Here is a 21590-nt window from a genome sequence, read left to right on the forward strand (position 1 = left end):
CGAACCAAAGACATGAGGGAAATGCATTACCGAGGGATCCCTCAAGACAGTTTCCCATTCCCTGCTGGCTTCTGTGCTGGTATCTGAGCGCGGTTAACAAGACTGCCGGCTGCACCAGCGGACAGCTTACCAGATACAAAGCACAGGACAGCCTTTCGTTCGTGAAGCGCTGTTGATATAGCACTCGACAAATCTCCGTTATAGAACATCTTGAAGGTAGAGTGGAACGCAATGGCCGATGTCTTGCGTCGATTGCGAATCTACTGATACCGAATTTCGTGTGCAAGCGGAGGTGATGCGAGGATCTTACGAGACGTCATTCGGCACGCGGAGCACCTCCGAGAATTATTTTGTGACTCTACTCTCAACTGTCCTTCTCACATACAGCTTTCATTTGAGGAGAAGACATGGCCAAGTATGACTTGAAGCTCCTCCGGTCACTTCTTTCGCGCACTGGGGGTCCTTCTCGTCCGTTCATCAAACCCCAATCTCGTCGTCTTGCGACCGAGAAGCCCCCAACACCACCAAATCACAATGAGGACTTTGTCTCAATCGTTGATGCACCTCCACGTCTGGTGCGCACCGGTCAAAAACACAGCAAAATCGGTATTGCCATACTCTCGCTTATCCCAATCACTGCTTTTGTACTCGGCACCTGGCAAATCCAACGGTTGGATTGGAAGACCAAGCTCGTCGCAAGATACGAAGATCGTCTCGTGCGCCCACCACTACCCCTACCGCCGAGGATCGACCCCGAAGCTATCCATGAGTTTGATTACAGAAGAGTGTATGCCACGGGGAGATTCAGACATGATAAAGAGATGCTCATCGGGCCGAGGACGCAGGACGGGAAGGATGGTTTCATGGTGGTCACCCCTCTAGAACGAGAAGGTGGGAGTACTATCTTGGTCAACAGGGGTTGGATCAGCAAAGAGAAGAAATATCAGGTCGACAGAGATCCGGAAAGCTTGCCCAGAGGCGAGATCACCGTTTCGGGACTGCTCAGAGAGCCTTGGAAGAAGAACTTCTTCACGCCAAAGAACCAGCCCGAGAATGGCAAATTCTATTTCCCCGACGTTCACGAAATGGCAGAGGTTGTGGGCGCGGACCCTGTCTGGATCGAAGAGACCATGACTCCCGACTTATTGGTTAGCTATTCTCGAGAAGCGAGAGGGATTCCGATCGGGAGAGCCCCAGAAGTCAATCTGAGGAACAATCATTTGCAGTATATTTTTACATGGTGAGTGTCTACGCTTGGTTTGCAACAAATCGTATCTCATTAATCCGTCAGGTACTCATTATCCGCCGCCACAACGCTCATGATGTGGATGCTGTTGAAGAAGAAACCGGTTGACAGAGCTCGACGAGTCCGCCATGTCACCAACTGGTAGCATTTCCAACGGCGATCATTGATCCGCTAATTCATCGAGATTTAAGCCAGCAGCGATGTCCTTGGGAAGCAACTCTTTCGCAGCTTTCACAAGCTCTCCATCAACTTGGAGCAACCGTTGCCTACGCATGAGCATTAGGACGTCACTCTGATCGATACGTTTCCGCCGCGCGTGGGTTGAGTAAGCTCCCAGGTCTTCGCCGACTTGCTCGAAATACCATTCGGTCGCCTGTTCAAGAGCTTGCATGTGGTCCCTTCCAAGTTTAGGCCGGCGATTGCCGAGCCGGGCTTGTGCTTCAATGGCTGCCCGTCTAATCAGGCTTCTGGGCAAGGACGGTACCATTTCCCCTTGTCGAGTCAACTTTAATTTCTTCCGACGGGCATGTTGAGGTGCTGGCCGTGGGGCCTCTTCCCTAACAGAGCCATCAAGAGGAGCTCCATGTTCAAGGTCCGCTTCTGGATCCGCTTCTGGCTCGGGACTTTCTTTTCGTTGATGGCCATCGTGTCCTGATGGTGACGCTTCGACAAGTCTTGCTTCCCCAGCGCGCTGAGCATATTTTGAAGTTGTTTCCATTTCCGGAACCGGCAGTTGGAAGTCCGTATCGTCAAAGGTCGGGATATGTAAATTGCTCTCGTCAGGTGCGGCTATGGATGAGGATCTCTGAAGATCCTCGAGGCCCTTCAAGGCCTCAGTTTCCCCTCCCTCATCCCGAAGAGGTGTGTAAAAATCATTTTTGGTTTTCTCCAGACTCTCTGGAAAGCCCTGAAAAAGCGACTCTCTTCTGATTTCCAGCTCCGAATGGAAACCATCCATGTCGATCATCCCAAAGTCGTAACGTGACAGATTTTCTGTTGGTTCGACTGTTTCCGCCCTTCTGCCTCTCTCGGATAGGAACGTAGATTCCTCGTCTCCGCCATTAAAGCTGGCCTGTCCGACAGGATCTGACGCAGGAAAGGAACGTCTAGACATACGGCGGCTGGGTTCAGGCGAATGTATTTGTCTCCCGTAATCTAGAGACCGGAATGTAAATGTTGGATCCAGATTGTATAGCTTGCCGTCATCATCTGGCAGAATTGAAGGTGTAGGAGCGGCTGGGAGTTCGCTGTCCTCGTCATCGTCCTCGGTTGGTTGAGGCATTTCAATGCTCTCCAGACTTTCGTCAATATCCAGAGCCAGACGTGGTCTTTTGGCATTCTGCGCGACATCCCCCTCATTCAGCGGGCTTTCAACCCATGGCGCTCTGTTTTCTTTTCCCCTCACAGTTCCAGGTGTAGGTATTACTCTTTTACTGGCGGGTGCAGTAATTTTAGCCAGCTGTCTCAAGATACCTCTCGCCGAGTCTGGTCGCACCGTCTCGCTGAATGCCCTCCTCCTGCGAACTGAGCGCGTCTTGGCTCCGCTTCGTTGTTGAAGGGCGCGGAGCGCATGAGGTGTGGACGGCGCATATCGCGAAGGGGTCTGCGAGGCTTGCGTCTCTTTCAAGGTTTGTTTTCGAGAAGACATGTTTGAGTTCTGAGATTATCAAAGGTCAGAGAAGTCGTGCGCCCTGTTCATGAATGAGAGGGGCCACAAGTCATTGGGAGACGCGTCTTGGTCAACTCATGGCGACACGAGATCACGTGAACAAAGTCACTGAACTCGCTAAGTGCCAATAGACTCGTTTCTTTTCTCGTCAATCAGTTGGATCTGTCCCAAGTTCCATATGATGGCCTCGTAGGCCACTTGTCAATCTCCCATGTCTTGGACATGTTCGTTATTGTCTTCTCTCGCTCGCACAAAGTCGACCTCTAGGCCACGATCCATCCCCAAACAAGGAATAATATGGACTCGCTGGCAACATGTCGCTGCCGGGTCTATGGAAGAACCTGCTCCCGACTTCGCTCAACAGCTCGAATCCATGAAAACCCGCCACATGCCAACTGATGAAGGCCCCTGGGATGGATTCAATATCCGCGCTCTGCGGAAAACCCTGCAGAGCCACCTTTCGCTTTCAGATCTCCGACCACCAAATAGTGTTCCCCCAGGCTATCATCAAGTGTCATTCAACAGCCTACCTTATGAGCATGAGCTAGGCCATGACGGTGCTGAAAAGCGCCATGCTCCCAGTGACGAATGGAAATATCGAGTATGGGCCGGAGGCTATATGGAGTTTCAGATTCCCAGCATTTGGACTGCCCGGCCGAAATTCGTCGCTGTCAAGGAGAGAATTACAGACACCCGACTCGTTGGCGACCTTACCAGTGAGAACGCGAAAGTATTTGTCACGTTAACAAGGACACTCTTTCCCGCCATGGTAGATGCCCAGGGGAAACCTGTGCGTAGAAGACTGGGAGGTCTCCGCGCCACGAATCGAAGGGACAATATCGTGCTTAAAGAGGAGAAATACCTCTGCTTCATGCGGGAAATCCCAGATGGTCTAAAATCGACCGCTCCACCGCGTATACTCAAGCCCCCCTCTAACCCGGTATACTCGCAAAGTATGATCCCTTCACCAACGCTACTCTTCAGATTCAGCGCCCTGTCTAGAAACGCCCACGCCATACATCTTGATGCAGACTACACCCGACAGGTTTACGGTCTTCCAAAACTCATTGTACATGGCCCCTTGACTTCTGTCCTCATGTTGGATATCCTCGGTGAAGCTCTCGCTCTTCACACGGTTGGGAAACCGTACACCTTGGCCATTCGGACATTTCAGTACAAAAATCTCCTTCCGCTTTTTGTGAACGAACAGATCACGATTGCCTGCAAGAAGGTGCATGACATTCAACCACAAGGGACGAAATTCAGGACTGCATTCGGAGCGACTTGGGAGAAATGGGAAGTCTGGATTCAGAAAGGCACAGGAGGAGATGCCACGACAGCCGTTCGAGGGTCAGCCTGGGTTTCGCCATTAGCGCATCCTAGTTCAGAGGCGGCTGCCAAAGTTGCCGCTGAGGCGCCAGCTCCGTCGAACGAGGATTCCCAAGATCAATACCTAATTGACGAGGAAGAAGAGCAAGCTGCCAGCGGTGCCTCGGAGGGATGAGCATCCTTGAGACAGGTCTGACTCAAAAACCTCGTCGCTATTGACGGGATTCTGGTTTGGACGACGCACCGAGGTAGATGTCTCGTGGAAACAAAAGATCCATGTTCTCCCAGGGCTCCGATCACCGCAGGAAGGTTCTCTACGCTCCTCGGAACAGATGCGTTCGCGCCTTTTGAACACCCCGGCGTACCGTCCCCCTGCGTAACGTGGGCAACCCAGAAACAATCGACCCGGGCTCCTCAAAGAAAGGGCCACAACTTGGACTGGATCACTCATCCCATGATGCTGAAACAACAACCCTTGCCTGAAGAAGGCGTGTTGACCTTTCACAGAGGTCCGAGACATCATCTACCAGTTTGAGCATATGCCTGCCTCAACATTGGATTTGAGGCCGCTGGGCTTTTGAAGCGGATTTTCCAGGTGATGAATTGCCATGCCACGAGTTGTGCCCGTGTCTCCTGGAATATTTGTATCGAATCCTTGTGGACACCGTGACAAGAGCTCTCATTGGCATGACATGGCAGCTGACGAGGGGATAAATCTAACGGTCGGAGGAACTTCGTGAGCCTTGAAGAAAAATGATCTCCCAAGCCAATGCTCGTGGTCTTCCTAAATACACACCGGTATCTTGTCCGACAGCACTGGTTCTTTCTGTGATCAATGGTCTCCTGCAAATAGAATCCCAAATCATGTTATCACCAGTTCACTCAAAGCATTTACTTTTCTATCCAAGATGTACCATAGTGCCATACCCATGCTCCAATCTTCTAGATTGCCGTTCCAATGCCAATGTCAACGTCAAGACACAAGACCCTGCTCCTCCAATAAACATAGGTCGAAGAGAATGCCAGCTTCGCAGACAACGGGTTATACGTGCTTCCACCCATTCCAAATCAGGATATGCTGTTCATCGATGATACAAAGCTCCCCAGTCTCCTTTCTATCCTCCAGTGAATTCTCCCCTTCTTTGACCCACCTTTCCATTTTCTTTTTGACTTCCTTCATAGTCTTGGTCTCGCGTGGCAAAATGTTTCTCCTAACACGATTTGTCCACACCCCAACGACGTATTGCGTTGCGGAAACAAAGTTCTCGTCAGGTCCAAAGTGCGTGGCGTTGTAGGCTTCCACGGTGTATCCAACACGTACCGACGGGTTGACGTATATCCGATCGGCGGAACCGGGAGAAGTGAGGTTCATGTCTGTGTGGATGAGACAGCATTCACTGGCTTCAAGATGCTTGCTGGCAAGACTATCGCTCAGTGCACGAAACTGAAGTCCATCGTAGAAAGGTGTGCTGTCCATCGCGATCATCCCATTCCAGCATGCTGAGACTTTGGTTGGGAGACCCTTGAGCATTGACTCACGCGACTCCGGAGAACGGAAATAGGGAAATATAGACTGGACTGTGGCCAATCTTTCATTATCCCTTAGAACGAAGGTATCGTAATAGGCTGGTGACAAATGGAAGTCAAGGGCACATGCGGAAGAGAAGGAACCTTGGTTCGTGGCCAAGAGTGTAAGGACGTCCTGTGGGCGGAACACGACATCATTGAGGAAAAGGATCCTATCGTACTTTTGCCCTTGCTCGTCGCGGAGCCTGAAGAGAGGCTTCAGAGATAGGTTCCGTAACCGAGCCAGGTATGGAATTCTTCGCATCTCTTTACCCCATTGCGTTCCCACACTCGTGGTCTGAATCCAGCCCTGCCGAGGGACACCCAGATCATCGAGCGGACCAGCGTTAATTTCATCTTCGTGCGTAGTTGGATCCAAGACCGTTTGGTGAGGAATGTTGTTCTGCGCCAGCACATCATCCAGCATTTTCAGAACTTCCTTTGTGTTGTCCAGGCTCCCCGACTCGTAGATGCTCACGTATACATTCTCCTTTCCCAACACTCCTACCAGATCGAGAAGAGCCTGACCCCATCGCTCGGAGATGACATGTGCATTGGTCCAGAACTGGGCGACGATGAAGATCTTTTGATTCTGTAGCGGCGTCGGCAGAAGCGCTGGGGATGTGTATACATGGTCGAGGAGGTTACGGGTGAACTCGCGGTGGTGTTTTAGAATCGTGAGCAGGTCAAAGACAAAGAATGTGAACAGGACGTAGAGGAGAAGCCGCAGAGCACGGCGTTGGAGAGGAGAACGGCGGTAGGATCGCGGCGGAAGTAACATGGCCACGGCAGGAGACGGGGGCCATGTGTTTGCGAGATGAGAGCATCGTGGGAGAACCAAAGGTTAGACCTTGGGACACTGTCCGGGCGCGTTTGACATGTCTTGGTTCTTGAATCTGAGGGGGGAGGAGGCGCGTTGAGGCTGATGAAAAAGGAGTCGGACCGGGAAAAACATCATGCCGAATTAGACCAAGTTCCTTCAATGCCTCCGGAACCAAATGTCCTTCTATCCTCGCCTCGTCCTTGACACGGTCAGGGCTACTACATCTAGCGAAGCATATGATGGAGGCGTGAAATTTCCACGTCTGCGCGGACCCATGAAGCGCAATTCCCTACCAAGATCCAATGCCATGTCACTGCGCCTTACTCAAGAGTGTCGTTTCCTCTGGATGATTGTGGCGCGTGGATTTGGGGACAGAAAAAGCAAACTTTGAGGGATCCTAGACGCGCGAGGCTCACCTCCGCAAGAGGGGGATAGAACGCTCTGTATGGTAGATGGATTGGTATTTGTCCTGGAAACTCCTCCTGCGTGTCTACACACCGGTGCATGGATACCTGCATATCATCACGAGCTGAATGGATCACCAAAGGCTACCTGCGTGGTTGCACGATGCAGCGTACAGGATCCCAGACAAGGTCGTCGAATCAACGGCGACCCAGCAGAGGAGCAAACATGGATACGAGCAACGTTGCGTACGCTGTGCAGCATCAGGTAATTTCCACTCCAATTCTGGCTATATTGACTGCAGGAAGATACAAGATATCACCATCCAACGATGCGCGGTAGCTGAAGGTGCTGGTGCCCGGCCAACAAGGTCAGGAAGAGCCATTGCATCCCTTTGTATGACCACACCACGTCCAAGAAACCAATGACTGGGAGTTCGGGGGATTGCCACAACAGACGGTTCAGAAACAAGACGACAATCAGTTGGTACCTCGTAGATGTCGGAAAAAAGGGAGGAATGGGTACAATTGATGCGGCTTTAGAACTGCGCATCATGGTGGTCTTGGCTTGACTTCAGCTGCGGTCGCTGGGATCATCTTCCTAGTCATATAAAGAACGAACATCCTACTCTCCCAGTTCCATCTCGGCCTTGCAACGCTGTCAAACAACCTCAAACATCCCTTCTTTGGCCCCAACGATTCCCGAGTCACCCCGTGTGAGCTTTGTGCATTGTTGCTGGCTTTGAGACAAAGATCCAGAGATCCTCCCACCATGCGGCTTTGCGTCCTTCTGCTGATCTTGCTCAGCTTCACCAGCGCAGCATCTGTGCCTCGTCCGTCCAGTAATCGCTATCCCATCAATCGCCGGCCACAGACTTTTAACACGCGAAACGTCACATCCACCTCAGACACCTTGTCCCTCAACATCGATCCCGACATAGTGAACCCGGTCTGTGGTGGAATTTATGAGGCCAACATCAATATTCAGACTGCACCGGACCCATTCTACCTTAGCAAATTCTGTCAGAACGTCTTGGGTTATATCGGCGGCCCAAAAGGTGACAAAGATGTAGACGTCATCTTCGCTTGCACAGGCTTCAGCACCTCAGGCACAGGAACTCGAGACGTCAAGATCATCTTCAACACTCAAGCCAACTCGGCGATAGATGCTGGCAAAAGTGGTACACAACTGATCCCAGCAAACATGCAGCTTGTCTCGGAGAAGAACAATGTGTTTTACAGTTCAGAGGTGAACATTGGAGTCAAGAGAAACAGCGGGAATGGGGATGTGGCCTTTCAGCACATCTATTGTTGACTGAGTCGAGACCAAGAGGTAGCCGATCTGTTGGGCGCATGTTTCCGATCCATGGAGAGTTGTAAAGTGTCGAGGAGAGACTTTTCGACAGAAGCCAAGATGGCAGTGAGGATTTCGGGCGGCGTCCCCAACCCATCTGAGTTGCTCGAACAGAGGATCGCGGGGAGAAGAAACATATTGTCTGAGGTTCGTGGGACAAAGGAGGAGGCATAGCAGGGCTGTGGTATGACAGAATACCGATCTGGAAGCATGATTCATTCATGCTCAGGGCTCCAACCCGAGACCGAGGTTATGCCTGGAAATAGACAGCTCAGGTCGCGAACTGCTCTCAACGACATTCGTGATATCAACCAAGCCTGTCAAGCAATTGCCGGCGTCGTCGATCCACCAATTCTTCTTGAACTTCTTCCAGGGTAGGCAGGCGCCATCTCACACCATCGCCGGCGTCGCCAGGTAGTGGCTCCCAATCTGAATCCTCGCCTTCTGCGCCAGCCAACTTCGCCACCCTCTCAACAGCCTCCTTTTCTTTCTTCCTCTCATATTTCAAAAGCGTTGGATTCTCCTCGTCAGGCCCAAACCCGAAATATCTGGCGTCGAGGTTCCTCCGATTGATGTCCAGCTGGGGTTTCTTGGCTGCTTCTTCTTCCTCGTCACCGTGGGCTCTCCTCTTAGCCGCCCGCTCAAACATCTCCTTCACACCAGGTAGCTCTCTCGCCCTTCCGAAGTATCTGTACCCTTTCCCTCCCCCGGAAACCTCTCGCCCCTGGTCGTCAAAGACTGTGCCTCCCCCTCGCATATAATTTGGTCCCCCAAGCTCCCGTATGCGCCGTTCCCAACCCCACTTCTCTTTCATCAACTTGTTGATCTCATCGTTTAAATCCCTAATCTGGAAGTCGGACAGAGATTCGTCTTGTATTTTTGTCACTTTGCGCGAAATTTCCCTGAGGATTTGGCCGCGCCACTTTTCGCACAAGGGCACCGTATCAACGGTAGAAGGTGCCTTTGGTCGGCGTAGGCTGGCAGACGGGAGGAGACCAGATTCGGCAGCCTGTGCGGCGCGGAACCGGAAGAGCATGGACTGCGCCTTTTCTGAATTGCGTGCCATGGCTGGAAATTTGAGCCAGCAGCCCTTGTGATGATTTCGTTGTCCAACGGAAGTTGTGTAGTGGTAGGCACCACGAGGAATGCGCTGATGCGCGCAGGATCGAGTTGTAGACGCGAACACTCGTTCGTGGAGATGCCGAGGATTTGGTGTGCTTCAGAGGAACCAGATTTGGGTCAGATGTGGCGTCACAAAACAAAGGGGACTCAAGTTGAGTTGACAAAGCGTTTAGATATTATAGTGATCTGTGAAGGTTTGGGAGACTGCAAGTTTGCGGAACTCGATGCGGAGATCGCATGATTGGGAAAAAAAATTGTGGGGGAAACACTTTCGAGGGCATTTACCAGACTTTCAAAGGTACTGTACAAGAGCTGTTGCTCAAGCATCCGCAGATCTACTCATAGCACATGTGTCGCGCAGTGATCGTGATAGGATGCGACTTGGTGTATTCGTGATCTTATACGTACAAAATGCTATAATGCCCCCATCTCGTTGCACAATATACCTACGCTAAATATCTGTCGTGTCTCTATCACACCCTACGTCCAAAATGTCGCAATGGATCCAAAGGCATACCTCCGCGACAGCCTTCCAGATTGGCCTTGCTGCAACGCTGGGTGCAGTTGCAGCTACCACGGTGATCTTTACCACCACCGCGATCCACCGCCGTCGAGCAACCGAAGAGCTCAAAGCCTCCATTCCCGAGATTTCGCGCGAGCACCATGCCATGCAGCTCACGGAATATGGGGGAGCCAGCCGTCCCACGATGACAGACAAGGAAGATACTCGTGCAGCGCAGATAGCAGCGAGGGCCAGGAAGGGAGACTACGATGAGGAGTTGATACTCGAGCAATTGGCACGGAACAGAGTGTTTTTGAAAGACGAGGGCCTCGCGAAGCTGCGGACTGCGTTTGTGATCGTCGTGGGACTCGGTGGTGTAGGAAGCCACTGTGTCGCGGCGCTGGCCAGGAGTGGTGTTTCGCGCATCCGAGTGGTGGACTTTGATCAGGTCACGCTGAGCAGTCTCAACAGGCACGCTCTTGCGACGCTGGCAGACGTGGGGACGCCCAAGGTCAACTGTGTCAGGAAAAGGTTGGAGCAGATCTGTCCGTGGGTGCGCATCGACGAACGCAATGAGCTGCTGGGATCACGGTCGATTGAAGGGCTGCTGGGGAAATGGGATTTCGAGCTGAGAGACGGTGAAGGCTCCAAAGAGGTGGATTGGGTGGTCGATGCCATTGACAACATTGACACCAAGGTCGAATTGTTGAAATACTGTGCGATGAGAAACATCAAGGTCATCAGTGCTATGGGAGCAGGGTGCAAGAGTGATCCAACCAGGATACAGGTCGGAGACATCTCGACTAGCATTGAGGATCCTCTATCAAAAGCGACGAGGCGGCGGCTACGGCTCATGGGCATCAGCAGCGGGATTCCTGTCGTCTTTTCGACGGAGAAGCCCGGCGAGGGTAAGGCGGAGTTGCTCCCCATCGCGGACGAAGAGGTCCAAAAGGGTCAAGTCGACAAGCTGGGCGTTCTGCCTGAATTCCGTGTCAGAATCTTGCCTGTTCTCGGAACGATGCCGGCCGTCTTTGGATATGCTGTGGCCAACCATGTCATTTGCAGCGTTGCTGGATATCCGATGGACTACCGGATGGGCGACAAAGGGAGGGAGAAGATGTATGACGCGATCCTCTCAACCTTGCTGGGCCTCGAAGAACGACTTGTCCGGTCAACCAACGGGCAAGATGTTGTCGGTCTCCGACTACCAGTGAGCCGCGAAGATGTTGCTTATCTTGTGGAGGAGATCTTCCGTGGCAAAAGTGTCATTAGCGGACTGGGCACCAGACTTGCTCTCGTCAGATGGCGGAAACCTGCCGAAGGCTTCAAAGTCGACCAGGAGTACGAGAAAGAAGGACAGAAGATGGTTAAACTCCCGCTGACAGACTTGGTTCTTGTGACAAAAGAGGAGGCACAGAGGCATGAGAAATTGGTCTTGAGGGGAGAGATGGATCCAGACGAGCTATATGACGCCAGTGTCCTATCGCGAGTCAAAAGGCGCCTTGACGACGAGAGAGCATATGAGAGGTATCGGTAGAAAACTACCTGCCTGTTATGCGATTTCTCTGCACGAAAAGAGGGATGTTGACGAGCCTCGTCTACATGTCCGTCCAAGCTTCATGCTCTCGTGGACGGCTACGAGCGCATCTGCAAAAGAACCAACAATATGCTGCGCCACGCCCTCCCCGACAAGGTGATCAAATATGCCGACTATCATCTTCCACTATCTACCAGTCCTTCGGAAAACCGTGGGACGCTTATGGCCTCCCTAAAGCGTCAAGGCACCGCAGGTTCAATACGCTGAAGCTCACGTACGGACGCAAATCGTTCTCCAACACTGTCTCTGAAAAGAGACTCTGCTGGTGTGCCTTCGAGACGCACATACACCTTGCTCGCAAGCTTGCGACCGGCCGACGAGGTGGAGCATTCAGACACAGGGAAAGCAAGCGACAGTCCTTGCAGGTCAGCCTTCTCAGGACATTTCCTGGAGCATGTCCATACGGTGGTTTACCAGGCTGGTCTTCAATTGGATCCCGACTTCATCCTCGCCTCCTATCGGCCTGTAATGAAGACAAGTACGAATCTGGCGCCAGGAAACTATATAGAAGGAATGGAGTGTTAGACAGCCTTGCGATGCACGTGTAGAGCGAACGTCAAGATCATGTCCACAGCAAACCTCGAAAAGGAAAAGACAAGCAGCAATTGGATAGATGGTTGTTGGTTAGATTGAGCTGCGAGGGCTGAGTACATGACAGATGCGCCGTGCCGCAAGACTCCAACTCACCACCTGCAAGGCGTCAAATCTACCAACCTACCAACCAACCAACCAACCAACCCTGCATCCTGCATGCCACTGCGCCTCGTCTTCCATGGACCCCAATGAAGGTCGACTTGTATCGAGAAATCAGCCTAATCCTAGCGAGTTTGCCCGTTCAAATCTCCCTTCAGAACATGTCTCAAATCATGCTCTCTTTTTCAATCGCGCTGCGACGGCTCCGTCACCTTGAACTGCTTTCTTCTTCCCATATCTGCCCGCTATGGAGCCTCTTAGTGCCGGAGCGAGTGTGCTGGCCTTCGTAGGAATTGCTCTGGAAGGAACAAAATCTCTCTACAATGTGATCTCTGGACTCCGACACGCGACACAAGGCACAGCGTCTCTTGTTTCCGCCGTGGGAAACTTGCAGAATATCTTGACACAGCTGCGCGACTGCAGAGCATTAGCCGATCCTAATGCTAACCTACACAATATCAGACATCTGCTTGATGCTTGTACTACAGACATGGCGAGCTTCGAGAAGACCCTTGACAAGATACAACATGATCCGAGTACTCCCAAGCTTCAAAGAGTGTGGAAGAAGGTCAGGGCAACTGTGGCAGAAAAGTCACTCACTGCCATGTGGCACAAGCTGAACTATCACTGCGGCGTGCTGCAGTTGCAACTCAATCTTCTACAAAGGTAAGTGATTATATTTCGCGCAGCGAACGTCCCCCTGGCCGAATGGTGCAGCCATTTACAATATCACAGTAATGCTACACTGGACTGTAGAGCACAGATCCACGAAATCCGAGATACCTTGACCACGGGTGCTTTGCAAGTCTCCTCTTTCAACGACAATGTGCAAGACATCAAAGTTTCGGTAGAGGAGGTGGTCCGGAGCACCGTTGCAACTGTCAACCATAACATCGGGCAGACATCACGAGCGACTACTGCGCAATTGCAAAACATATCCACTCTTCTGGAAGCGCTTCAAGACCAGGTTTCGGGGAATTCAGCTCACTTAACTGGTCCTCAACGATCTGGTGCCATGACCCAAGAGGGCAACTCACCACCTGCTCCCTCCAACACACCCATTGGGATGAATGCGGACCTAAGGAAGTGCCTTGCCAGGTTATGCGAACTAGAATCCCGGAACCCAGACACGATGCTCTACGAGGAGGAAGCAGAAACCATTATTGAGGATCTGGAATACTTTCTATCAGCGCTGTTTGAGCTCAAGCAGAGTGAGGATTTGGATTCCAAGACCGGGGAGGAAATGAAGGAAGAGAATCAACGTACTGCGACAATCACACGCCGTGACATGAAACGTATGCGCGGTCTTGTTTCAGCGGCTGCTACTGTAGGGGTAAACCAAGCCCGTGAGTTTCTCCTTTCTGCTTCTCGCAAACTCCTGATCAGACAGCTCACCAAACGAAAGCAAAACGGTCCACTGCAACCCAGCGTGGAAAAGTCGTTCAAACGCATCGCACTATCGAGCTTGTCCTGCCAGGTTGTAAGACAAGCATCACTGTCAACAAAAGGGCGTTCCAGAAATGCTCCGACCCTTCCAGGCAGGGGAAACTTACCACCGGTCCACACGCGGAAGAGTTCTTCGCAATCGTCAAAGCTGCCATAGAGGATGCTGAATCACCCGCCGTCCTTGTTGCATATATGCACCAGATCCAGTCCGACAATGGGTTTTATTCCTTGAACCCTGTGGTTTCTATTGGTAGAATTGTACCTACTGGCTCTGCGATCTTTGAAATTGTGAGCCGAGGCGATGTTGAAGGACTCCGGAGGCTCCTTGCACTTGGAGAGGGGTCTCTAAGAGATAGGGATCCCAGGGGGACTCCTCTCTTACATGTGAGTGGATGTTAGAGACTGACTCGCATGCTTCTCATGCTTATAGTGTAAAGTACGCTGCTGCAGGAGCTAAAACAACGACCCATGGCGATATGTGCAAGTTTCTCATTCAGCATGGAGCAGACGTTGACGAGATGGCCGAGGATCCTAGGCAGACAACTGGACATTCCAGGTAAGTTGACCCAAGAGTGGAATACTGTAAGCACCACGTATGGGACTGCTAAATTTCTTTGGTTCAGGACGCCAATGTGGTTGACACGCAAGGTTGGCCTTTCTTGGGAGTCCATCACAGAGTTCGTTCGTCTCTTTCTGGAGGCTGGAGCGGATCCTAATCCAATAGTCTACGACTACGTAAACGTACCAGACTTCAGATACGAGCTAACTTTTGACGATGTAGGTGATCTCATCTTCTATGAAAGTCGCAATCACTCATCTTTTTCAGGATGCTCTAAGGCTGGTACTGAACAACCCAATACCATTCATTGATGTCGAGAGCAGAGACAGTGCAGGCCGCACAATGTTACTGTCTTTTGCCTCAAAGTGTACCGACTTCAAGGACCCCGTATCTTTGTTTAACCTCCTACTTTCTAAAGGTGCCGATATCACCGCTCGAGATGGACAGGGGAGAAATTGTCTTCGACTCGCGCTCGAATCCTTGTGGGAAGTAGAAAACGCCGATGATGTCCGCCAATGCCTCATTCTATTGATCCAAAGAGGTGCAGATATCCACTCTGTAAATGAGGATGGAGTCTCAACATCCGACTATGCCTATCAAAATCCAACCGAGAAAGAAATGGGCTCCTGTCAAGCCGACCTGTGGGATGCAGCACTATCGGCGTGCGGGTACAACGTGCGCCAGATACGCCTGGGGTACCACCGAGTGCCGCAATATATTGACGAGTATGTTGACGGATGTTTCGAGACAAGCTTTTGCAATTTCGAATACCAGCCAAAAGCTTTTCGAGAGTTCTGGAAAGGCCGGGAAGACGCTTGTCCGTATTACCACGATCCGCCTGTTTGGTGTCCGCAGAGTACCTTGCTTTCTGGATCATGTCCCTTTGGTGGACTTGACTGGCGCTGTCCTGGTCCGGAGGCAAAATCCAATGGATGCCCCAGCAGCGTCTTTGCACCTGGACAACGAGTGAACGAGTCAGAAAGCGATGATCTCTATGGAGGTGATGGCGTTATTCGACAAGATAGCGAAGACAGTAGGTGCAGCGGAAAAGCAAAACTCTTCAACATCGATGACTCCGAGCCAAGCGACCAGAGCCTGGGGCGGGAGAACATGAATGCCGAGAGTTCCGAAGGGCACGACAGTACATTATCAGGCGTGGCCCGGATCTGGGAGATTAAAGAAGATGTTGATGATGATCCTGCTGCAGAGAGCGCCTCGGAATCATCCGAATATCATGACACTTGCGACTATGCTTGACAGAATGCGAGATCCAGCCTCTGGGAATTTGGGAACTCGGTCGTATGGCTTTGCCACGTCCAAACTGGCCATTGTTGAGGCAGGTTCCGTTATGACAAAGGATTCCGACCGCGACCCCGGTCAAAGTGCCACAAAAACGGGGTAGGTCAACCGTCGGGTAGGTTCGAACTACTCCTACAGAACCGGGACGAGCTAGCATACATGGGAGAGATAGGGTAAATATCATTGGCGACTCAGGAAACCTGTTAGAATTAGCACATTGTCGACCTATACGCAGGCGAAATACAGAGCCCGAGAAATTCTTGTTTGACGGGAAAGACAGCCCGGAGATACAAGAGACTGCGGCTATCAGGGTTGTGATTTAACCAGCCCAATATTTTGCGCCTGTGAGAGAAGGACATGTGCATGTACAGAGTGTATATGAGCTTGGGCTTGGAATGGAAGTGGATGTCTTGGAGGGCCTGGAATACCTCGAGGTAGGATCGGTGCATTGAAACATCCATCACTGCCGCTGAAATTGGGTGGTAAAATGGGCAGGGAACTTCGAAGAGTAATACGATTTTTTTTTAATATTTCCTCGAGAAATTGTACTGGCCAGAGGAAGCAGACTTTCGAAGGCCCAAGATCGCTCTCAAAGTGTACCGTTGCAACCCCGGTCCTTCTCGTGGAGATGAACTCTCTCAGCTTCTTGTGCGCCGCACACCCTTTGTCGTAGTAGTCGACGTCCTCGCGTGACCTGAACGTCGTGACTGCGATCACGGTGTACCCTTGACTTCGCTCTTCCGACGAGTTGATGACACGAGAGGCCTCGTTGGAGACGATGTAGGGTTTCCCATCCTAAAAAATCGGGGGGACCGTTTCCGGACCGCAGATTAGAAGAAGTTGAGACTCGAAATAGAGACAGCCTCCACATAATACACACCTTTTGCGCGGTGCTTCGCAGGACTTGGTACTCTGCGAGAATGGCGTCAATGTCATCTTCTTTGGGCACCTTGAAGAGGGACACCCTCTTGACGTATTTTGACATGGTGACGACAAGTCTTCTTTGGCCCTTCTCACAATAGACCAGCAGGGGGGTTGAGCAGCTACTCTACAAGAAACAAGGAAGGGGTTGTGTCAATTATATATAAGTCAGCGTGGGTATATCCCTAGTGAACATAAGAGTATGTAAGTACAAGGCAGCATCCGATGGGCGGAAATTCTCCCGCGCCGATCGGATAGGGACCTATCACGTGAAGATATATCACGTGATACATCAGATACATCGAATTCAGCGGCTAGCGCCTCAGCGCTTAGGAAAACCCAATATCACGTGGCAATGTCCCGTGAAATGATCGTCTTGGCATTCCAATCACCGTCACGTTCAACTCCGATCTTGGGTGCTTCTGCTCTTCTATCAGCTCACCCTCCAGACTCGCTCATCCCCCGCCATCGTGCTCAGGACGTCTTGTCCCTCCCTTTGTAATCTCCTCTCTGAGTGCTGGGGACACATGTTCAATACTTCTCTGCGCCGGGTGGCGCGCTCCTGCGCCAATGCGCCGGCGGTACCCTCTCGCCCGTCCACTCCTACGATAGCATCCTTCACCTCTAATGCTCATCAGCGGCGGCATTCCTCTTCGAAGCCACCCGTACCGCCAAACAATGGTTCCTCGGCAATCCCAGCAGCCTCTGTGAAACAAGTTGGCGCTCCCCGATCAGAGTCGAAGCGCCCGGGCGCCGAATCGCGTCTTTCGAAGAAGAGGTCGTCCAAAGACAGGGCAGACAGCAAGGAAATCCAGGATGACTGGACTTCAAAATTACCCGCGGTCCCTAGTCTGCAACACTTGAACCCCAAAGGTCTGCATGGCGCGGATAACCACATTATCCCAAGCTGATTGCGTTACTAGATGTATATGTTGCCTCTTTCTTCTCGACCCATCGACCCATGTCCATTACCGGACCTGTACCTCCCGAGGCATCGATAGAAGCGATCGATAAAATCTTCCAACCAAAGCCAAAATCCCGATCACGCAATGCATCTCAAGATGTTATCTACACTCTTGCTTCTGCAGTAGAGACCCTCGACGAGCATATTTCTCAAAAGCAAGTAGATCAGACTTCACACAATACGGCTGAGCAGAAGGCGGCCTTGATCAAATCTCTCATGCAGCGCAATGAGAGTCCCGCTGACCCGAGTCGAACGCATCATCTTGACGGTGCGCCTCAAACCATCCAGATTGCGGGGGGGAACATCAGACTAGTCATTCAAGAAATGCAACGAAGGTTTCGCCCTTTCAATGTCCCTCCTGTGCCCCGCCCCATCAGTGACGCTGAGATCAATGCAAGCGAACAGCAATCTGTGAGACAGGCAGAAAAGGAGGAAGAAATGCAAGCAAAGGCCCTGGAAGTGGAAATAGAACAAGATCACACCGACCCCTACATCCAGCAGGTGGCGATCAACGTCCCCCAAAACTCGGCAGAGCTTCAAAACGGACGCTTTTTCACCAGCCGTGGCGCCCCTGTGGTGGAAATTGAGAACCCCGACGCCTCATCTGCCCTGCCAGAGATTGAACAACAATTCCCGCTGGGGCGAAGCAGGATCATTGGCAACCGGAGGCAGGTCGGGTCTATTCCAGGCAGGCGAAGAGAAGGAATGTATGCGATCAGCGTCAAGAGACAGAGGCGCCTGAAGATGAAGAAGCATAAATACAAGAAGCTGATGCGTAAGACAAGGAACTTGAGGAGGAAGTTGGGACAGATATAATGCCACCTGTTTGGGAAAGCGAGGCTGTACCCTTTTCTCAGCCTATCTGCATTGCTTGCAAGGAATCATACACCTGACTTAGACACATGTGGTCATGAGGGATTTGCCATTGTTATTGCATTTCAAGCGGGTTCTGCAAAGTCCTCCATGTCGCATTGACTTGTTTGGAGGGGTAACAACCTAGCAGTCCAGTTTCGATTATCGCCACGCAGACTCTCTATATACATACACAGCCTCTTTTGAATTAGGTTCTTTGATGCTGGGCCCTCGTCTGGCTAGTGGCTAGTGGCTAGTCAGGCTACTTGAATAATCTCTCTTCGCTCTCGATCCAACATCTTTGTTTCCTGCTAAGGGTGAATTCCGTATATACAGAGTACAAGTACAAGTACAAGGACTACCTGGCTAGGGAGGAGTGATACAGCCCTCGGGGACTGGGCTGCATTAGACTGGTCTGGTTGGGGTGGGAGAGGACTTGCTCACTCGCTGGTTCGGTTCGAGGTCCGACTTCGGACGTCGGCAGTGCATTGCATCAATGCAGCATGTCACCACCATCCCATCCTTCCCTTTCTGCCAATGCAAGTACCGAGTACGAGGTACATAAGTCCAAGTCCAAGTCCTAGTCCTAGTCCAAATTCCGCACTGCATTGCACTACTTATGCACGGAGAATGGGATGTGTGTATGGGACACATGTACCTCGTAGCTCGTGCCGAGTTATCAGGTGCTTGGGTGTATACTGGGTGCTAGGTGCCAGGCACGCAGTACGCACTATGCACTCGTATATATGTAGATGGGCACACTTGTAACTCGCACATATGTAGCAACATACCCATAACCCTGGTCGACCACCTACATAAGATATTCCGGTATCTCAACTACAAGTTAGCTAATGTAGCTGGCTAGCTAGCCACCCAGCAATGTATTCGGTAACACCAGTAATAACAAGCATATTAATATTATCATTACTCCCTCCCACAACACTGAATTGCGGCTATCTGAATGACCGACTGACCGGCTTCAACCCGCCGTCTAGAATTCAGCTGATGCTGCTGCTCCTGGCATTGGCCACGGTCTGCCCATAACGATAGAAATCAACATCCCCCCTCGCCCTGGTCCCCACGATATCACGCTCGAGCTTCACGACGAGGGCCTGCGCCGCGTCGTGAATCAGCCCGCGCAGCAACCCGACGCCATATCCAAGCAGGGCCTCCCCAATGATCTTCCAGCCCGAGGCCCCGATCTCGAGCTTGGCCCTCGTGATGTGCGCCCAGTTTCGAAACTCAAATTTGAGCGGGTACTCGGCCCTCCTCGTCGGCATGATGCATGCGTCGTCGGGTTTGCGTGGCGGTACGCGCACGGCGCGATGCATGCGGACCCAGACGCCGTCGTTGCCGGCGACCATGGAGAAGAACCGCACCTTGGCGAAGAACACGTCCTCGTGGCCGGCATCGCGGAAGAACTCGAACATGTTGTGGAGCGCCTGGCTTGCGTCGTTCAGACTCGAGAGGCTTCCGATGTTGTCGTTGGTGGACGTCAACCCGTCCGTCGCCTCGGCCGCGACGAAATGGAATATCCTCCCGGCTCCGGCCGCGTTGACGCCCTCGAAGCAGGCAAGCATCTTGGTTGCTTTCGGCAAAGCATGCCACAGTCTATCAGGAATGACGGTCTCCCTGCGGAAACACACCGCAAGCTCTGGCTTTGGTTGTGCCAGGAACCTGCCACCTTGGGCGAAGGCCCGAGTGGGCATTGGCGGGCAAGTCCATGGTTTTCCGTTGCGGAACTCGAGGCAGTCGGGCTCGACGCTCCGTCTACTGTAGTTGAGGAGGTTTCGCATTATCATGTCCACCATCAGCGTCCGATGGTAGAACGACTGGTTCGGATTCTCGCCGAAATTCTCGTGGATCATCGCTTGATATATAATCCACTCGGGTCCGTAAGGGTCGTCTTCTGCCTCCTGTTCCTTGAGCACGGGAACTGATTCGAGACGTGGAACTTTGTCAGCGAAGGGATCGTCCTGTATATGTTCGGATAGAGCGACGTTTCGATCCAAGAGGCCCTGGGGAAAATCCGCGTGGTACAAGTCGATCCTTGAGAAATCCTCCGCGTACCCTCGCTCTTCAGTGACCCTCTCGGCGTATCCATCGGATAGGTCTGCCTCGCTCCATGTTTCTCGTGACCTTTGACGCATCGCCTCTGATTCATATTCGAATTCGAATTCCGATCCGTACTCAGATTCGGATTCGGCTTCGGCTTCGGATCCGCTGGTTCCACTCTGCAAACCAGTGGACGGTTGAGACTTCATGTTAGATCTAAGCACCCGCGTCGGAGCCGGGACTGGCGGAGGTTTGGCGTCCTTGGGAGCCTTTATAGATGCAGAGCGTCAGAAATGGAGCTTTTACTTATCTTCGGCGTTTGGCGCCTGGGAAAAACAAAGACTTCCCACGTTTGGAAAAGGTAGGAAAGGGAGGGAATGGGTAATGAGCGTTGGACATTACCTGGTTGCGAGCTGCTTGAGAAGCGGCCCTCTTTCTGACCCCTTGAGGAGCTGCTCCAGGTTTTGGTGCGAGCCGGGGCTTCTTAGCCTTCGTTGCAGGAGCCATTAAGACGATTGTGTTGCCCTCAAAGCCCAGACGTGGCGGTACGTGTAAGTCCTAGAAGTGAATAGAACGAAGGAGTTTTGATTGCGTTGCGGGTGTGCCGGGAACGTGGTATTTAAGCACGACCGCAGGAGGAAAGAATGCGTCGGGACATTATCAACAAATGGACGGTCCCGTGCAGAGTGCCTAGCAGATGCGTGACGTTGAGGTTGTTTCGAGCAACGGAATGGAATCTGCTGTTACATGTAGGTGTGTGGAATGTGTGACACGCGTGGTGACGCTAAGGCGCCCTTGCGCCTTTGCGAGATGCTCTCTCATTCTGTCACTCTGGAAAATCAGCTCATTCCTAGGTATTGAGACATGGCGGTGGTCAACCTTGCATGAAGAGAATACTTCACTACACGTCGAGACATCAAGATATACACCTCTTCGGAAACCGGGCAAATGCCAGGCCGAAAGCAGCTGAACCAACCATGTGCCTCAACGTGGACGCGTGGGAAAGGATCCAATGATCCACCGAAGTGCTGCTAAACTATTATCCGCACCCCATCCGCGGACATAGCGGCTATCTCTTACTACCTCAGCTTGTCTATCTACCCTGTATCTAAGGACCTGGTGCATGGACGTCCTACTCTGTGTATGCAGGATATGTACACCCCAGGTACCTATGTGCGTATGCCTGGTCAAA

At 51.9% G+C, this 21590-nt stretch overlaps 11 protein-coding genes across 11 annotated transcripts; 6 read left to right on the forward strand and 5 right to left on the reverse strand.

The window, feature by feature from the left end:
* Nucleotides 1–407: 407 nt before the first annotated feature.
* Nucleotides 408–1391, forward strand: Z517_04817 (uncharacterized protein; the record flags this gene model as incomplete). Its single annotated transcript, XM_013430145.1, has 2 exons — nt 408–1240; nt 1292–1391. The coding sequence occupies 2 exons, from the start codon at nt 408–410 to the stop codon at nt 1389–1391; spliced, it is 933 nt and encodes a 310-aa protein (XP_013285599.1).
* A 15-nt stretch (nt 1392–1406) lies between these two features.
* Z517_04818 (uncharacterized protein) lies at nt 1407–2894 on the reverse strand (the record flags this gene model as incomplete). Its single annotated transcript, XM_013430146.1, has 1 exon — nt 1407–2894. The coding sequence occupies one exon, from the start codon at nt 2892–2894 to the stop codon at nt 1407–1409; it is 1488 nt and encodes a 495-aa protein (XP_013285600.1).
* A 352-nt stretch (nt 2895–3246) lies between these two features.
* On the forward strand, nt 3247–4419 carry Z517_04819 (uncharacterized protein; the record flags this gene model as incomplete). Its single annotated transcript, XM_013430147.1, has 1 exon — nt 3247–4419. The coding sequence occupies one exon, from the start codon at nt 3247–3249 to the stop codon at nt 4417–4419; it is 1173 nt and encodes a 390-aa protein (XP_013285601.1).
* Nucleotides 4420–5286: 867 nt separating this feature from the next.
* Z517_04820 (uncharacterized protein) lies at nt 5287–6591 on the reverse strand (the record flags this gene model as incomplete). The annotated part of the gene is made up of 1 exon (XM_013430148.1): nt 5287–6591. The coding sequence occupies one exon, from the start codon at nt 6589–6591 to the stop codon at nt 5287–5289; it is 1305 nt and encodes a 434-aa protein (XP_013285602.1).
* A 1215-nt stretch (nt 6592–7806) lies between these two features.
* On the forward strand, nt 7807–8349 carry Z517_04821 (uncharacterized protein; the record flags this gene model as incomplete). The annotated part of the gene is made up of 1 exon (XM_013430149.1): nt 7807–8349. The coding sequence occupies one exon, from the start codon at nt 7807–7809 to the stop codon at nt 8347–8349; it is 543 nt and encodes a 180-aa protein (XP_013285603.1).
* A 346-nt stretch (nt 8350–8695) lies between these two features.
* On the reverse strand, nt 8696–9454 carry Z517_04822 (uncharacterized protein; the record flags this gene model as incomplete). The annotated part of the gene is made up of 1 exon (XM_013430150.1): nt 8696–9454. One exon carries the CDS (start codon nt 9452–9454, stop codon nt 8696–8698), a length of 759 nt encoding a protein of 252 aa, XP_013285604.1.
* A 547-nt stretch (nt 9455–10001) lies between these two features.
* On the forward strand, nt 10002–11549 carry Z517_04823 (uncharacterized protein; the record flags this gene model as incomplete). Its single annotated transcript, XM_013430151.1, has 1 exon — nt 10002–11549. The coding sequence occupies one exon, from the start codon at nt 10002–10004 to the stop codon at nt 11547–11549; it is 1548 nt and encodes a 515-aa protein (XP_013285605.1).
* Nucleotides 11550–12549: 1000 nt separating this feature from the next.
* Z517_04824 (uncharacterized protein) lies at nt 12550–15564 on the forward strand (the record flags this gene model as incomplete). The annotated part of the gene is made up of 6 exons (XM_013430152.1): nt 12550–12968; nt 13059–13648; nt 13708–14132; nt 14186–14304; nt 14372–14525; nt 14575–15564. 6 exons carry the CDS (start codon nt 12550–12552, stop codon nt 15562–15564), a joined length of 2697 nt encoding a protein of 898 aa, XP_013285606.1.
* Nucleotides 15565–15912: 348 nt separating this feature from the next.
* Nucleotides 15913–16591, reverse strand: Z517_04825 (uncharacterized protein; the record flags this gene model as incomplete). The annotated part of the gene is made up of 2 exons (XM_013430153.1): nt 15913–16401; nt 16487–16591. The coding sequence occupies 2 exons, from the start codon at nt 16589–16591 to the stop codon at nt 15913–15915; spliced, it is 594 nt and encodes a 197-aa protein (XP_013285607.1).
* A 463-nt stretch (nt 16592–17054) lies between these two features.
* Z517_04826 (uncharacterized protein) lies at nt 17055–18307 on the forward strand (the record flags this gene model as incomplete). The annotated part of the gene is made up of 2 exons (XM_013430154.1): nt 17055–17400; nt 17451–18307. The coding sequence occupies 2 exons, from the start codon at nt 17055–17057 to the stop codon at nt 18305–18307; spliced, it is 1203 nt and encodes a 400-aa protein (XP_013285608.1).
* Nucleotides 18308–19341: 1034 nt separating this feature from the next.
* Nucleotides 19342–20905, reverse strand: Z517_04827 (uncharacterized protein; the record flags this gene model as incomplete). The annotated part of the gene is made up of 2 exons (XM_013430155.1): nt 19342–20667; nt 20801–20905. The coding sequence occupies 2 exons, from the start codon at nt 20903–20905 to the stop codon at nt 19342–19344; spliced, it is 1431 nt and encodes a 476-aa protein (XP_013285609.1).
* Nucleotides 20906–21590: the final 685 nt, after the last annotated feature.

This window comes from Fonsecaea pedrosoi (assembly GCF_000835455.1).
Source record: "Fonsecaea pedrosoi CBS 271.37 unplaced genomic scaffold supercont1.3, whole genome shotgun sequence".
Lineage (NCBI taxonomy): Eukaryota > Fungi > Ascomycota > Eurotiomycetes > Chaetothyriales > Herpotrichiellaceae > Fonsecaea > Fonsecaea pedrosoi.